The sequence below is a fragment of the Metopolophium dirhodum genome, chromosome 7 (assembly GCF_019925205.1).
Source record: "Metopolophium dirhodum isolate CAU chromosome 7, ASM1992520v1, whole genome shotgun sequence".
Taxonomy (NCBI): domain Eukaryota; kingdom Metazoa; phylum Arthropoda; class Insecta; order Hemiptera; family Aphididae; genus Metopolophium; species Metopolophium dirhodum.
Window position 1 is genome coordinate 28,582,311 of NC_083566.1, and position 19,484 is coordinate 28,601,794.

The following is a 19,484-nucleotide window of genomic DNA, read 5'->3' on the forward strand; positions in this document are numbered from 1 at the left end:
TATTATATAATAACAAAATATATAGTCATTATTTATTTTTCCTAAATGTGTTTTTATATGTACACAACTGAATTATTAAATTGTTAACAAACGTATTATTCAAATACCCAAAAGGTATTTATAACTAATAATGATGATAAACATGCATAGACAACTTGAATGTTTAATGTGTTTCATTTCATCATAATATTGTAGTTTACATTTGAATAATAAAATGAATAGTTTAGTAGTGGTTAATATTTGTATTGTGATATTACATATATTCATTTTGATCGACCTAACTTCAGCAATTAGTGGTAAATATAAAAATAACCAAATTTATATTCTTTGAGTAATTTCAAAAAATTGTATATTATAGTTTTCTACTTTTCCAATTAATTTATGTGCCTACATATTATGATAGAATCTTAATTCTATTGGATCTTGGAATATTAAAAATTAATTCAAACTTATTTATATTAATATGTTGGGTTGAATATAATTAAAAAGTTCTATATTCGTGTTATAAACTAGACCAGTCATTCTCAAAGTGGGCGATAGCGCCCCCTAATGGGCGTTGAGTTAGGTTTAGGGGGCGATACAAAAAATTATATATATAAATATTATAATTATATTATATTAAAAAAAGTCTCATTTATATATTTATACATATATTAATACAAAATGTAATATAGTAAATCTATATTTATTAAAACAAAATCCTTTTTCAATTTATAAATTTTATATTTTGAATTCATAACTTTTTTAGCATGATTTTAATAAAAATAATTTTAATGTGAATAATTTTAATTATAAATGTTTCGTTTTAATAAAAATACTTTTAAGTATGAAAAAGTATGCGTTTTAATTGCTGTCATCCAAAAAGCTAATTTAAAATGTATGTTAGAACTCAGAAATTAGATATAGCATATTTATATATTATAAATTGTAATATCTATTTTTAAAAGACATAACAGATGCTAAGTTAATTTTTTTTGGGGGGGGGGGCGCTAGAAAATTTTTAATTCTCAAAGTGGGCGTTGGATGAAATAAGTTTGAGAACCTATGAACTAGACCTACTGTATAAGTGGGTATTATCGTAGGTGAATCGAAGATCTGAGGACTCGTATCTATTGATGTTTTTATACGGGTAACTAAATAATTATTATATTACCCCCACGGTTGAAAAAAACCGGTTATTGCATATCGACACGGATTGTTATAAATGGCTGCATAAAGGGATATCACAAATATCAATTTTTCTTATCATAAAAAATACGCTGACAAATCTAACAAATCAAAATTTATTTCATGAAATGCTTCACTTACAAATATTGTTCGTAAAGACTTACTTCTCACGCCAACTGTTCTGAAAAAGTGGAAAACCCACAAAAATGTTTGCAGTTTACATACACTGTTTTATTTTTCCAAAGTAATCAATCCAATAATGAATTAAGATAATTTATATGTATTTAATTTGTAAAATCTTGGAGTGAATACATAAAAATAGCAATCTTTGGAGTATAATTTACAATTATTTATGAAATAGTGAATTAATAACAAAAATACCATCCATCAAGTTATACTCTCAACCCTATTTAGCAATAATTCATATTTTATTATAGGCAACAGACTTCTATTCTAAATTCTGTTAAAAATGAAATCATTATCCGGCGGCGACCAGTTTTCCTGCCCCGACGGTCAGATGTCGTCCCAACTACATCAGAGAGTAGTGTTGTGTCGTCTACGAAGCACGCCCATGCGCACAACTTGGACGCAGGGTAATGATCTCATTTGGAACAGAGTATACACTAGAGAAAGAACTCATGTAACCAAATTAATATTATTTCAAAATGTTCATGGTTTTTAAATTTGTATAGATAATTAAATATTATGTACATCTTTGGTATTTCCGTATATAACTTTAGTTTGTTCTAAATAAAGTGTACTATAGAAATTTGGGGTATAGGCCGATGTGCAATCTCTAATACTTTAAATTTATTATTTTCTTTTTTTTCACATTTTCGGTATGATAATAGTTAAAGCTATTATGGATGAATTTTCCCAGCTTGATTTCTTTTGTATAAAAATATAAAACTAAATTTTATTTTTTTATTTTTAGGACTTGGTGATTCATCATGTAGGTATTCAGGTAATTTTCATAGCAGCAATTTTATATGTCACAAAGATGTAGTGAAGATAAAAAAACTTCCAAAAGAATGCTCAGCTTTTGTTTTTGATGGAGTTGTATGTAATAAAGATTATGAAATCACGTATGCATGGATACCAGAAGATTTAGGTAATAATCAATTTATTATTAATATTAATAGGTACCTAGTTCTATTTATATCACATTCTAATTTTTATAATAAATTAGGTATGCTAAAAATAAAATTTTGAATAGTTTTGAAGGGTTAAATTTGTAGTTTTTGATACCATTTAAGTAATTCAGTAGTATTTTCATTATTTAGATGTGATAAGTTATGATTAAAACTAACAATATTCATAGTAAGTATAAGGCATAGGTTCTTAACCGGAGGTCCGTAGTTGATTACTCGGGGCTCCACGGAGTGACTGTGAATTTTTTTTTTAAAGAGCCAAAACTAAATTTGTTTCGATGGTGTTTTTAAGATAACAATAAAAATGTCTTATACTATAAGGCGTTCCTTTGCTTTATATAAATTGATTGAAGACAAGCCGTCGTAGTCGTAATCGTAATTACTTGAACTGTTAGTGATTTGTTACACCTGCCTCTAAGTGTTTATCAAATTCGATCAAAAAAGCATGTAACAACCAATTTATATCATCCAAACTGAAGCTAAAAATAAAATAAGTATAGATAGTAAAAAAATAGTTATCCTAGATTTAAATACACCTTTTATATAGGGTATTTATTTATTGAATAAATAATTTAAAAATCTAAATACAGTTATATTTTTAAATATTTTTATTAAAATGTTAATTAAGTATTTTATACTTTCCGATTACAATACAGTAAATTTATTTTTACGTAAACAATAAAAACATAATTAAGTAATCTAATTTTTATCTTAGATGAAAACATACCGTATCTAGATTATCTAAAGATATCCATAGATAAATATCCATGAATGATTTTGAATTTATTGTTATGAAATAATTTAAATATTAATTAAATATTCTGGGAAGAGCGTTTTAATAATTATAAAAGTAATTCAAAGTAAAATCACATTATAAATAAATGAGAATTCTTCAACGAAGAGACTATTATTCTATATTATATACCTAGGTACATCGATTTTATCAACTTCACCCGTTTATCGATGTTATTTTAGTGTAGTATAAATTGCATACCTACTAATCCGGGATAATTCTAAGTCCATTATTTTTTTTATTTTATTGGATTTGTTAGAGTTAAATTTATTATAAAGTTACGAACAAACCGCACGGGGTCCGCGATCTACCGCAGGTTATTTTTCTTAACAGAACACCGTACACCGTAAATTAAATAACGAATTGATCAATTATATAGTGTAATTAGTTTTAAGAAAAAATAAGTGTAACTTGTTCCAACGGTATAATTAATAGAAAAATAAACAATCAAATTATGATCCACGCTAATTAAAAGTATATATTTTTTTTTACAGATCACTTAAAATCGCTTGTAGATTTTGAGGATGGTATACACAATGTGTACTTATTTTATAAACATCGAACCTTAGAAGATTGGTCAAACGCACTCTTTTTTGGAGATTTTCAAATAGAAGCACAAAAAGTGCAAGAATTTATTGGTAAATATGCTGTAAAGGGGTTGATTTTGAATGGAATGGAATATCCTGCTTTAGAAGTACAGTATATTATTACGGATAATTTTATATGAGTTTACCTACTAAATGTATATTTATAATAGATTTATTTTAACTAATTAGAATCATAGACTTTTTTACTGAGAAAATTGTGAAATATTTACTATTTTATACCATTTAGAATTTAGTATTTTAAATTCAATAGTCGTTTTGACTAAACTTTAATGAAAGGGGGGAGGAGTGAACTTATAATTGTGGCACAAATAACGTGGGATCCCAAACGGGATTTTTGTTTACTTATTTCCAAACGGCTCCAGTCAATAAAGGTTTTACGAACAGGTGAATTTTTGATTGATCAGTTTTATCTCATCGGACAACTACTGAACATCTAGCTAATTGATCTCTGATTCTATAGCATATTGTATAATAATGTCTTTGTCTAACTAATTATGCAGCTATTCTACAAGCGTCACGGACAAAATGACAAGCTGTCCAGTGGCGTCATTTGGGGGGGGTGGCAAGGTGGGCATTTGCCCCTGTCTGATTTTAAAAGCAGACCGATGGGCCTGTGACGAGTTGTTGCCGTTTAATCATTATTATATCTTATTACCTCAAAAACGTGCCTATTTTTATAATATTTTCAGAAAATATTTTATCGTGTACTAAGAAATTATTGTCACAAAGATACATTTTTAATTAATAATTGATAGTTGGAATACCTTATACCTATATTGTATATTTATATTTAGACACATGCGGGCACGTGCATGTATGTGTGTTAGTGTGTGTGTGTGTGTGTGTTTTGTGAAGGAAAAAAATATAATATTGTATGCACAACAATAATAGTGAATAATAATAGTTAATGTCATAATCCCGTATAGTTTTATTTCTAAAATCTAAAATTAATACAAATTCTAAAAACAACAACCGATTAGCACTCTGATTTGTCAATGATCTCAGACTTCAGTTAACTTGCGAGTTGCGACAGTCGTGCATTGTAAACGCTTAAGCTTTTTTGTTTATATAATATGACGTATTAATTACTTCACATTAATATTCTAATATGGACAAAGTGCGTTTTGATAAAAAACAAATGAGTGGTGCGGCTAAGAATCGACGCGCTAAAAAAATAAAATTAATTCAAAGTGCACAAGGTTCGAAAACAATTTCCGAAATGTTTGGTAAAAAAACGAAACTTGAACCGGTAAGTAAGAAATAAAAAAATTATAATAACTAAAAATAATATTAATTTGTAAATATATCGTATATATCTTTTAGATTGATGTACAATTAATAGAACAACCAGTTGTATTACAATTGGATAAATTAAAAGAAAAACAAGAATATTCGGTAGATAATAATTTTTTTATATTGATTGAAATATATATTGTTAAATGAGAGGTATTATCAGTGGTGTATTGGTAAATATATTTATGGGTATACGCACCAATAAAATATGTATGTAACCTAAACGATCAAATTATACCATCGTATATATTATATAACGTCATTGCAGTTCAATTAGTACATAGTTTTTAACATTATTTTATTAATTTTTGTGTAATGTAATAATAGAAAATAAAACAAAATCAACTCGAATGTCAAAAAAATTAAAATAATAATAACATTATTATTATAGGTACAATCTATAGAATTTTCCACTAAGATTTTTTGTATTCAATATTGGGTTTACTAAATTGAACTTAAAGTCTTAAAATACATTAAACACAACGCATATTGTTGTATAACTTATATTCAATACCTACTTCAATTGATAAATAATTCATTAATACATAAATTCATTAATACGACTAACGTTTTTTTCCTATATAAACTATTAAATAAATTTTAAATCTTATTTGGTTTTCTGGTTATTTTGGAAGCGTATACCCGTAAAATAAGATTTTACATTGGGTATACGCCGAAAATCGAAAATCTTCTGATGGGTATACGGCGTATACCCGCGTACCCGTACCAATACACCACTGGGTATTATACTTATAAATATATAACATGTTTTAGAATGATCACGATAGATCTGTTAGTTTGAAAATTGGACAACCAAATCCATTTATAAATGAAGATGATACAATAAACAATGTGGTATGAATTTTTTAAAATAGCAAAAACAAAATTAATATCAATCTATAAACAAATTTTTAACTTTCTTATTATTTTAGGATGTAGTGCCAAGATCAGAAGTTGATGTTTCTATTCTAACAATTGAAAAACAACACGAGTGTGATCAAGTATGTACCATACAAATATATAATAACTTACTTACATTATGTTTTAATTTAAGGATTACTTTTAGGAAATTTTCTGTTAATCCAAACAAATTATATTAATTAATGTACATGATACATTTAATATTGTATAATATTTATTATATGTTGGGTACGGGCCACGGGGTACCTTTTATTTATTACAAAGTAATGTTATATGTGATTTATGTTAAGGAAATAAAAATACTTTTTATATTATATATTTTTATTTTTATATACTTAATAGTTAATATTAAAACATGGGTATCAAATAATATTTTACTCAAAAGTATAGTTGAACAATCATATTATTTTATTTTATATTTGGGTGTAAGAAAAAAACCATTATGTCCTGCACGTGGTCCTCTGCCTTCCTCTTAAATACGAGCTGGTTCACACTGTTCACAGCATATAAAAATGATTAAAAATAATTGAATAAGTTTTAACTAACATTTACTTATTATGCTTAGGTTCAATTGCCTACAAATGCATTACAAGAAAATTATGATATATCTTTATCAAAAAATGACAAACCAGTTCAGCCAGAAATGTTATTCCCTGCTACCAATGGTCGAAGATTTACAAGTAGACACTATACAATTTACAACTGGATAGAGTATTCTGTGTCAAAAGATGAAATTTTCTGTTTTCCTTGCCGTCATTTTTCTGCCAACATTATAGCCTCCGGAAAAACTGCTGGTAATTTATGTTTTGTTAATTATGGTTCAAAATGTAAAAATTGGAAAGAACAGACCTTATCTTTGAACAGTCATCAGAGATGTAAGACTCATATTATCTGTGTACAGCGTTGGAATGATTATCTTTTAGTTAAAAAAAACAGCTCATTATCTATCGCTAATCTAGTTAACAACGTACGACAGCAAAATATTATTGAAAATAGAGAACACTTAAAATTCTTATTAAAGGCGGCACTTTTTCTGTCAAAACAGGGTTTAGCATTTCGTGGACATAATGAGTCTGATATTTCTAAAAACAAAGGCAACTTTTTAGAAATTTTAGAAATGTTTGCTGATGATAAAACAAAATTACGATTACAGGCTCGTTACGGTCACTACACTAGTCCTGAGTACCAAAATGATTTTATAACTTGTATAGCTCAATGTACAAGGCAGATTATATTAAAGTCTATGAATAAGTTTGGCGTTTATACAATTATGGTTGATGAAACCAAAGACTTATCAAAAAAAGAGCAAATGAGTTTTTTAATACGGTTTGTAGACAAAAAATTTAATATTTGTGAGAGATCAATTGGTTGCTACCACATGGTAAATTCAAATGCTGAAAGTTTGGCAAGTGAAATACTTAAAATACTATCAATAAATAAATTGGATATCATGAACTGTATTGGACAATGCTACGATGGAGCTTCTGTTATGAGTGGGCAGTATTCCGGTGTCCAAGAAAGAATACGCTTGAAAGTTCCTCATGCCATTTATGTTCACTGCTATGCTCACCGTTTAAATTTATGTTTAGTTCAAACACTACAAAATATACCCCACTTATGTAATTTTTTCAATATAATTCAAAACTTGTACAAGTTTTTAATGAATGGGCAGACTAGGTATGAGCTATTTGTCAGAACTCAAAAAGAAAAAGAAATATCTGTAATTCATTTGGAGCGATTGGTAGAAACAAGATGGGCATATTGGTATACTTCAATTCAAAAAGTTAATATGCGTTTTACTGAAATTTTGGATGTTCTATTAATACTGAGTCATCAGGGAGAACAAACTGCACGAGCTATTGGTATATTAAATGAAATGTCAAATATTTCATTTATAAAAACTTCTCATGCTATGGAGATTTTATTACAAACCATTCACTGTGCTTCAGTAGAACTTCAAAGTTCCAGTATTATACAATCTTCAGCTGTTAATTTATTACAAAATACAAAGCAGAATATTAAAAAAATGCGTAACGATACATTTTGGGAAAAAATTAATAACAGTGCAAATTTAGTCGCTGAAAAAAATGAAATAGTTGATAAAAATAGTTCAAGAAATCGAAGACCAGTGAGATTAAATAGAAATCTTAATGATTTTTTTGTTCAATCTACAATAGGACAAAGGACAAGATTTGAAAATAACAGCAATACAACTACTGAAAATAACTTGCCATTGAGTGATATAAAAATTATTTTTTTTACTGCAATTGACAGGTAAAATTTAAATCAATATGTACATATTATTTATACTAATCATTAATATCATTTAAATGAAAAACAAACTTATCTAACTATTACATTTATCTGCATTAATTGGTGAGTATATATTTTTTATTATTCTTTGTTTTAGATTTTTGAATGAACTAAACCATCGTTTCAACAATTCTAGTAATGAAATCATTCTTGTTTGTAACATTTTCTTATCCTCAAGTATTGATTATTTTAATTTAAAAAGTCCCCATTTAGTTACCTTTATTGACCATTATAGACATTTTAAAATTAATTATGAAAATCTTCAAAGTGAATTTCCATCTGCAAAAAATTTAATAAATCATGCAAACAAAGACTGAGATGATGGAATTCATGACCTTTATTCTATTTCCAAAATTTTAAATCAACTTCCAAATGCTTTTCAAGAAACTCTTAAAATTATAAATATTCTTATGACTCTGCCTGTTACTACTGCTTCCAATGAACGATTTTTTTCTTCTCTAAAATTAGTTAAAACCCATTTACGGCTAACAATGGGAAATGAACGACTGAGTGATTTACTGGTCATTGCAGTGGAAAGTGATGTATCAAGTAAAATTAATTTAGACGATGCAGTCGATACATTTTCAAAAATGAAAAAAAGAAGATATCCTTTAATAAACTAATAATATTTATATTAATTAATAAAAATTTTCAAAATAGTTTACTGAGTTTTAATTGGTATAGGTATACAATAATGTTTCTGTAAAATATCTGGTTCCTTATATTTTCAAATTATGTTGTTACCTAGAAGAAAAGGTTGTATTAATTAGAGAAAAAAAAATTTTAATTATAATATAAGTGAAGTGAGAATGGTAATTTGATAAAATGTAAGTAGATATTTTCTTACGAGCGAAGCGAGCAATTTTTTTTTACTCATTTGTGCCGGTCTAAGCCTTTGCCCCCCTCTATTAAAAACTGAAATGACGCCACTGAAGCTGTCTGTCCAAAAGTAGTTTATGTGTCTATACAACATATTGACAGGAGCCACTCCATTATTTTCCCGACATTATTCGGCTGACAAAGTGGTCTGTATGAAGACGAAATCCCTTCAGACTTCTTGCCGATTCAAAAGAGTATTAACTGATCTCACTACCATTGCTTTGGGAAATTCCCTCTCCTGTTACATGAATTGAATATACCTGTCAGATGAAGAAATCTTATCAATTTTTATTTTATAAAAAGGTGTTTATTAGCTGTTAATGTTTTAATTATTTATAATTCAGTTTTTACAATATCTAAGTCTAGGTTATACATTGGACCATCAATGAGTAGGTAATTAACACGTTGGGCCTGTTCCAAAAATTGTATTGTGCTTTCGTCCTTTTACCTTGTAATTCTTAAAACATAAATTTGTATATACATATATATATTTAGCATCAAATGTTACGTTCTATACTCTATTCAGAATAAGATTGAACCGCTCGGCCGACCAAATTACGTTTTTTCCACGCATCCCCACCTCAATCCGGACATCAGTGAGAGCGTTAGCACAGGCGCTCAACGACTGACGACGGCCAGCAATGACTGTCGGCCAATCACAGAAAGCATAGCCATCGCGTGGGAGGTCAGGCACTGTTCGGCGACTCAGACTGTATGCGCGAAGCGTTTCAATCATATTCTGAATAGAGTATATTATACTATTATATTATATTATTATTAATGTACTCATTAACTGTCATTAAATATAAATAATTAATACATACATTGATACATTATGATTATAAAATTATTTAATAATAATTTATTTATCTTTAGGATTGTGAAAGCGACTTCTACGAGAAATTTACAGAATATGTAACAGCTATTAAATCTAAAAATCCAGATTTGGAAATTGGGTTTTATTTGAGTGCTAGAACTTTGATACAAAGTGTAAATAATGATCTCAATTCAACTTGTAAGTGTATAAATTAAATTAAAACAAGTAGAAGTAAGATTGATTATATCTGTAATAGCGCATCATGTTTTAATTTATAATTAATGTTATTTTTGATTTATAACAGTTATATCTTTATTATACAACCCTAAATTATTAAATATCTATAATAATATGCTATATTTTGCGTATTAGGGTTTGATTTTTGTAGGATGAATGACGTTTTGGATTTCTATATAATTGAATTTGCTACGTTTAATGAATGTTGTGATGTATTCTTACATGGTGGAATTACTCCTATTGAGTCAACAGATCCAGCTGTTATGACATTAGTGAGATTAGTATCAAACACCTGAGCTAAAAATTAATATAAAAATATTATGTTTTTTTCAGACTAAATTTGCAACTGCTTTAAAGCTATCTACCATTGCAAAAGAAAAAATGTATTTTGAATTTTTAATTAGCCCTATACCAAAACCTGAAGAATTGCCAAACTTGGTCCATTGTGTATTATCGTATAACGAGGTATAAACATTTAAATTTAAAATATTCATCATTTAAAATAATTATATAAACTGTATTCTAGTGTTTATCGGTACATAAATCTAATAACAATTTAAAGAGCTAAATTTGATACAATTTCAATTTTAAAATACTGGCATTACTGATGCACACCGTATTGACAAGACTGACGGTTTTACCCTCGTTCCAAATAATGTTTCACATAAAAAAAAACAAATATAATATGCTTTCCTATACTCTGTTTCAAAAGAGAACATATCGGGTGGTGACTGGCGTACGTTCGGCGACGCCCATTTTCCCCACCAAGTACCGCCTGTCACAACTTCTATCATAGCGACTGATCGTATACACCGAGTGTTTATAAGATTTATTTAGAAATATTTAATATTTAAAATGTATTTATTAATAAACATTTTTAAATAAGACATTGTAAAACCAATCTATATTTACCTACTTGTCGGATAGCTTCGGACGGCGACTCTCGTGCATGGTCAACGCCACATTTCGGCGTAAGGGTGGAAAATTGGCCTCGGGGCTGCCACTGAGCATCAGCCGTTATGGGCTAAGGTGGTTATTCTCTTTTGAAACAAAGTATAGTGGTGGTGGATCACTTCGGGTCACAAATCACGAAAATAGGTCGCAGCTCTCACACTCTACCCGTTAAATGGAAAGGTTTGGCGGATGTCGAGCAGCTTGTACGTACGGACCACTGCTTGCCTTTGTACGTTATACGAGAATAACCAAACAATGCGACCATTAAAAAATAACGTGTCAGTGTGTAATTCATATTTATATTATTTAGTTCAAATAAAATCGAATATCCTTTGACTATTGTACATTCAATTTTCGATTTGGTGTCCGTATTTTATCATCTCCTCTCACACAACACTAATTTGGAAGTCACCGCCTCCTCGTCAACCGATGCCATCAATCTTTATTTATCATTAAATTTTGAGATCTTTTGGGAAGTAAACACAATTTTCCCAGTTCCAGACTTAAAAATTTTACAGAAATTTCTGTATATTCAATAATTTACATAGTTTGTGATTGAGTAAATTTTTAGTATGCAATTTATTTACTTTCATCGATTTATGTAATTGTTTTTTATATTATTTGGGTCCTTATAGGTACTTAAAACTATCAATTTAGTTTTGAGACTTAATATTATTTAAATAGTTTTTATAAATGTTTACAGTATTGTGAAAACCGTGATCATTACAAAGGATTATGGTGTGTCGATAACCGGGCCATATTGTATGAAAAAGTAATACTTTGTAGTCTGTAATATCATAAAAGTTATTTACTCTTTTTTATATATTTTATAGGGTAAATTTGCCAAAAAATATTCAAAAGGATTCATAGGGAGAGATATAGATTTAGTTGATCGTGATAATAAATGTAATTGTGATAATAAGTACATAACGTTTTATATGATATTAGAGGGATATAATGATGCAATTGATCAAATAACTTGCGAAGCATTCAACTAGGCTATTTAGTCTAATAAATACTATAATTAATTTTCGAATAATGTAACTAGGCACAAATGTACCTACTATTAATTAATAAATTGTGTCTTCTTCTAATTATTTGATACTCCTTGTTCACGCCGAGCAATTAGCGCATCGTGGTGTGCAATTCTGTACGGCGACGACGACCTGCTCCTAACATTCATCCATACACCTCTCATTCCGTTAATTGTGAAGTATTATAATTGTTATATTTATTTAATCTCTTTGTGTTGTTTTAAAGTGAGTGATCGGTCAGCCCGTTGCCTCATAAAATTATTATATTATTTTTTGTTGGTTGTTATGTATATTCTGCGGCCAACGCCCTTATTATTATTATTTTGTTTTTGTCGTTACCATTATTGTTCTCACGTATTTTTTTTTGTCTTCCCGCTATTGAAGCGTATTTTTTATTATGTCGCCGTGTGCGCATCCGTTGTTTACGTTTTTTTTGGTTGTTGTAATTATTATATCTTATTAAGTCGCAATGTGTGCCTCCGGTTTACGGTGATTATTAAAATTATTATATTTATCAAGTCGCACTGTGTGATCAGTCAAAAATAAACTTGCCAGCCAACAACTCGTGAGTAACTATCTTTATATATCCTTACCCTAACGTCCCGCCAGCGTGGGCGTACCAACCAACAACTCGTTTGTCGGTGTGAAACTCTTTCACAATTCACACAGTCCGGTCAATGGTTGTCGTGTGTCCGTATTAACGGCTTTCACTTCGCTGTCAAGTGAGTGTCGAAGCGTAAGTCCAGATCATCGGCGGTCCAGCTCAACCATGTCAAGACTTCAGTAGGTTTAAGATAATTTTAAGTACTGTCCCTTTTGTTTGAGAGCTCTGTGGTCATTGCACCAGACCGAACCGACCACAGAGACCCCTCTCCATAACTAGCTTGTACCATCCTAATTCCTTGGGTAGGTATCTCCCGACCGGGTCGTCGCCGTCGTGCGTTAGAATTGCCTACCTTGTACATTCTCAGGCGAGGGCACTTATAGTTGCCTACCCACACAAATAGTCGGCGTTAGTGGTGGCATTGGCCCAACACAGGTATATTCAGTTCTCGGGCTTCCCCCTTCGCCCCTCTTCAGGGCGCACACATTTTTGGTCCTTCGGGCCGAATAAATTAATACAAACCGCGATACATATTATTAATAAACCACAGTTTTCTGTACATGACCAGTTTTTTCTTCGTTTATATTATTCTGGTTATAACTTTGGTAGTACCTACATTTGTAATTCTGTACTGTCACTGAGTTAGTGAGTAACTAAATTGTAGTGACAATTCTATGCTGTAGACCGTGCACGTACTTGTTCTCCACGAGAATTATCTCTCTTTAATAGTCCTGCACCTGTGTCAAATAAATTCTGATCACAATGTCGGACGTTGTTTACAATGACGCAAAATCACGTATTCTTCGTTGCATTACCAAAATTAAAAACCTTTGCGCAAGCCTCTATTGAGTAACGAGTATTGAGTAACGAGCGTGGAAGTGCTGGTAAACGAGCAAAGATTGCAAAAATGATCACTGAACTTACCCCTCTTCGAAATGCAGTTGAGGACGATGTCCAACGAATGGAATCAGCCGTTAATTCGCATACAGCCCCTGCTGCGATAACGGATACTAGTGAAAGTCAGGCCCTTATTACGTCATTCGACGGTCTGTGCTATGAGTTGGCCGCCTTTGCTGATGTTCACAAATTTAACATGTCACCTGCGATGGATACAGCTTCGGCTTCATTTTAAAATCAAACCAATAGTTCACATAATTTATCAGCCTTTCAGTTACTAAAACGTAAATTCCCTACATTCTCTGGTGTGTTGACGGAGTTGCAAAGCTTTGAGGATTTATTCACATCAATACTTTCACACGCTTCTGAACGGCCAGACGTTGAACGTTTTGAGTTTCTAAAGATGTCTCTCACGGGTGAAGCTCTAGCCGGTGGGTCGCATCTCACGTTAACCGCTACCAACTATACCAACTATACAAGTGCTTCGAAAATCTTGTGGTCCCGATACGGCAACAAACGAGATCTCGCTCGTGTTCACCTAGATTCTCTGCTTGCTACACAGATAGTTAAATCGAATGATGCTACCTCTATTCAAGAGCAAATTAACACAATATTAGAGAACACGGCTGCTTTGGACAACCTCGATTTTGTAACCCGACAGTGGATTCCTCTTCTGGTGCATCTTTTTGAGAAGCATTTAGATTACGACTTACGTGCTCGGTGGGAATTAGTCGTTGGGGATAATTATTATCCTCAAGTCTTTGAATTTGTGGATTTCTTGCGTAGCCATCTGCGTTCTGCGGACATCTATTCCAGTTCTGTTTCAGTTAACCGACGAGATGATGTTTCAAAATCCCAACGGTCCTTTAAGCAACAAAGTTTTAAACCTCGCTTGTCTGGTCCATCCACAGTCTTAGCCGCAACGACCAGTAATGTGTCTGAAAAACCTTGCCCACTATGTAACTCACCCCATTCGATTAGATCATGTAAACTATTTACTGATCGGCCTCCGAGTGAATGCTTTCTTATTGCCAAAAGGCATTGGTTGTGTATAAATTGTCTGGGGTCCGGGCAGCATTTTAACATACCCTACATTGTTTCACAACCGGGCTTTCCTGATTGGTTTAATTTAAATTCGCGCGCATAATATCAGTTATCTATTATCCTCTTATCAAAATATTATAATTATTTAAATTATAATCTTATCCTCTTATCAATAATCAGCTATTATAATCTTATAATCAATTATCAATGGGTCGAGTCGAGGAATCTACTTATCTATTATATTATTAAAAGTAGCAACTAGATAAAAATAAAAAATCAATAAATAATATATCAAATAAATATTTGATTTGTATAATCTTTATTTAAAATTATGGACTTCATACCAACACTTTTTGTCAGAAGAATAAAGCAAACTAAACGAATACAAATAAATAGATACCTACCTACCTTTACATAGGTAAATAATAATTCAAAAAACATATTAACATAAATCTAAAATGTCTACTCCTAAAATCAATGAAATAAAATTACCTGTATAGGTTTCTAGCCTATATGTAACAACTTATATTATAACTTTTATTATGCAACATATATTTTGGTGTTTTTAAACTAGGCATTGTTTAAGAAACTTAAATTTTAACAATCAATAACTTAATTATAATATATTATTGGTTAAGTTAGGTATTTTGTTTCATCATAAATATACATGTTAGAATTTGTAATTTTACAATCTAGGTCTGCTTCTGTGTCCTATATTCGATTTAATTTTAGAAATAATTAAAGCAATTTATATATAAATTTAAAATTATAACAAAAAACTATACACATAATCAATTGTCAATTGCTACCACCTAAGTTAACTATAGGTATATACCTAGTACTTCCGACGTTTTTGTAAAGTTTGATACCTACATTATAAGTTACCTAATATTATTTAAAACTTGTATGAGCAGAGTGGAAAACTATTCATATAGGTAGGTAGAACAAAAGTTTAGTCAAATTTAAATTATGTATTTATATACCTACTTTAGATAATAGATTTATTTTATGATTAAATACAAACCAGAAACCTATTTTGATGTTTTGATAAAATTATATTTATTTTTTGTAGTTCAAAGACGTTCCTGTATATATTAAAAATAACTAAAATGAATGTGTTATATTTTAATAGTTACGTGCCTAAATATAGAATAAGTAATTAATAGTTTATATTTTAACTTAATGGCCACGTCCGTGTGGTTTTGCGTTTGGAAGATTTTTATTTATGTTAGTCCCTAGATTTCTTTTTCTTTTTTGTGTTTTATTTTCTACATTAGCTGGACGCCCTACAGGAAATCGTTTGCTACCTCGAGTTAAAGTTATAGATCGTCTAGCAATTGAAGTAGGCTGTACTTTAATTGCACATCCCGATCGTTTACGTAATGGTACAGATGATGATCCAGCAGTGTGTAAGAAAGTCTCCCATGTTCCCTCACTATTAATTTTTTTCAATCGAGTTTCTAACTGTTGTAACCCTGATACAGATGAGCCATATTTATTGTTTAAATTATTCATTAAAGTTACTATACTTTCCATTGATACACTTATAGGTTCTTGTGTGATAACTTCACTAACTTCAGTCCAAGGCAATTGATCTTCTTTGGATGCGTTATCATTTTTAGTAGCATGTAAGTTTTCAAAATCATTATTGCAGCTAAGTTTATTTTGTGATGTACTGGGAATAAGAGGTTCAAAAAATGTTAACGGAAGTGAGTCATCACCATCAGCTAAAATAGAAATTGAATGCTTATCTATCGGTGTCACTGGAGGGAAATTTACTGACACCGCATCAAAATGCATATAAATTGCACATTGATGAATACAAAATGAACCGTATTTTCCTTTCTGACATGAACAAATACCAATTTTTGTGTTTACTTCATATGATTCATCACTAGACATTTGTATTATATATTCAGTCTCAGAAAGTTGACTAATATTTTCTGGTTTAATATCATTTGCTTTTTTTGACTGTGCTCGAAGAAATAATCTAGCTTTAGATGTTCTGGAATTTGCAAACTCCCTAAATCTTCGGCGGTAATAATCATTTAATACTGTACAAACAAAATCTATTAAAGCTATTACGTTGTAAGCTTTGACTCTTGAAAGTACAACGTCTTTGAAAATCCTGACGGTTATTTCTGAATAGTTATTTGTTTGATGACCTCTAACCGTTTCATCTCTCCATGCAAGACACCATTTAAATCTAAAATCCCAATATGAGTCTAAATATTTATTCCAGTTTTCAAATTCCGAATGTTTGGCTATTGCGTATGCTTCCTCTGCCTTAGTTATTGTATCAGCATACAACACTTTTTGAAAACTTTTCATAATATCTTTTCTTTTTTCTTTTGGTATTTTGTTTTTGGTTTCCCATAACCAACGCCAGACTGCTTGTAGTACATGAAATACACAAAGTAAATGTTTGCTATTTGGCCAGTTATGATTAAGTGCATTTATTTCTGCTGAAGAATTGTCGGTCATAAAAATCTTTGGATATCCAATACATCCAAAACTATAATTACTAGGCAATGCTTCTTTTGCCAAATTAAATCCAACTTTGTAGGCATCATATGTTTGTCCTAAGGCAATACAATTTGACATTATACTAACACATTTGTACTAAAATTATGTAGGGACTTAGAACTTGCACTTTTTAATACAGTTATGCATTATAATCAATTATAATCAGAGGCACACATTGATATTATAAGGATAAAACAGCTGAAAAACATAAAGACTTTTTTAAAAAAGAGTATGTATGGAGCAAGATTGGTGGGTTTTAAATTTAAATTTTGCCATACCTGTTGTAAAAATTTGGGTGCCACTGAGACAACTGAGTATATTAATTTATCATATTCATACCTTTAGTAATAATAATAGCTAACGGAACAGCTCCTGCAGCACAAGGAGCAAGCATAAATGTGATCGCATGATTTTGCGGATCACATGCAGAAGTTGTATCTACAAAAATTATGTCACTAGATGTCCTAAGCATATGGGCTCTTTTCATCATAGGAGTTATAATCACTACTGCAAATGGATCTTCTTTAAAATTAACAATGATGTCTTGCTTTTCATAAAATATTTTTTTTTCTAAGAGTTTCTATCAAAAAAAAAGTAGTTGAACAATCTAATTAGACTAGGTAGTAAAAACATCAGACTGTAGTGGAAAAATATAAAAGTTAAAATTAATGTATTTTAATAGAAATTTCAAATTGAATCACTTTATTTCTTAAAAATGGTCCAACATTTTGGTATTCTAGTCAGTAGTTTCTCTACTGTCAATTATTTAATTATTAAATAAAACAAAAAATAATGAAGGCCTATCACCTATGTGATGTAAACATTCTAAGCAATTATTCCTAATATTATATTACAAAGTTATTTAATAAAAAAATTAAAAATCACAATTAATAAACATTTTAAAATTAGTAATAAAGTAAACAGATAAAAATAATCAAGTATATAAAATTAATATAGTTGTATATACTTAATGCCAATGTAGTAACATGTAACAAACTAATTAAAATTTTTACTATATCAATAGGCAATAATACAATGTTTCTTGTAAATCTCAAAAATTATAAGTTATTACAATAGGTATACATGTTATGTTTAACAGTCTAATTAACTTCTTTAATATTCTTTAAACAAATTAATGTAAGAAAAAACTATTTTTTTTTAATATAGTTAGCAGCTTTTAAAAAATATTAAATAGAACATTATTTAAGATTAAATATTATAAGGATCTATTAATTTAATAAATACTGTTGTATCATGCATAATATATTAAAGATATTAAAATTAAAACTATAACCTAGGATAAGAAAACCATCATAATATGTAACAGGTAAAATACCAAAACAAATCATACAATATACAATAAGCTATAAGTAACAACATGCATTCCATCAAATTAGTTTAAGATAACAATTATGTAATAAAATAACAATTAGTATAATTTTAAGAATTGTCAATAAGTATAATGTAACTAGGTTAAACTTAATATTAATATTACAGTAAAATTGATGTATAAAAAATATGGGAAGATAGAAAGAGGGTCAGTGGGTGGTGATTGTGTGACTCAATTTGCCACTGGACGTCAATGTTTAATAAAGGTGCTTAAGGGCTATGCCCCCCCCCCCCCCAAAAAAAAAAAAAACCTAGGACATACAATTTTAAAATGCTATATTGCAATGGTCTGCTTGCCTTTAATATAATATTCAGTCCCCCAAAGTCAAAAGTTGAAATTGCGCCTATGGGTAAGAACAATCATTTAATTCAGAATATTATATGCTTATAACAAGAATACCAAAATAAATCATAAATTAAGATTGCTATAAGTTAATAAAATATTACAAAAAAATATGAGGTAAACTAATGCTCACTTCAATTAACCCTGAACCACACCGTGGACCAAGGTTTTTAAGACGCCATTGCTCATGCCAATTTTGTACACAGCGGTATGTTGGGTTTATAGCACCATTAGCATAATTTTTTTTATTAAAATCATCATTTAATGATAAGACATGTTCATGAAATTTTGTGGATTCAATTATTCCCATACCATTGTTAAAATACTCTATAAATGTGTTTTGAAGATTTTTTTTAGCTGGTAAAAATCTTAGAGCTTCAGCAGTTTCCAATGTATGGGAATGACAACTATAAATCTTTATTGAAGCCAACAAACCATCCTGACAATATTTCAGAATTATTTGAAAATAAAAATAATGTAATTAATAAATAATAGTCAATGTAAGGTATTTATC

The 19,484-nt window shown here is 29.7% G+C and overlaps 2 protein-coding genes across 2 annotated transcripts; both read left to right on the forward strand.

Annotated features, from left to right (window-relative positions):
* Positions 1–1,636: 1,636 nt before the first annotated feature.
* LOC132949151 (uncharacterized) lies at positions 1,637–12,131 on the forward strand. Its single transcript, XM_061019928.1, has 8 exons — positions 1,637–1,760; positions 2,102–2,278; positions 3,606–3,805; positions 10,002–10,140; positions 10,315–10,451; positions 10,513–10,644; positions 11,837–11,905; positions 11,967–12,131. The coding sequence occupies exons 1-8, from the start codon at positions 1,637–1,639 to the stop codon at positions 12,129–12,131; spliced, it is 1,143 nt and encodes a 380-aa protein (XP_060875911.1).
* Positions 12,132–14,071: 1,940 nt separating this feature from the next.
* Positions 14,072–14,815, forward strand: LOC132949152 (uncharacterized). Its single transcript, XM_061019929.1, has one exon. It carries the CDS (start codon positions 14,072–14,074, stop codon positions 14,813–14,815), a length of 744 nt encoding a protein of 247 aa, XP_060875912.1.
* Positions 14,816–19,484: the final 4,669 nt, after the last annotated feature.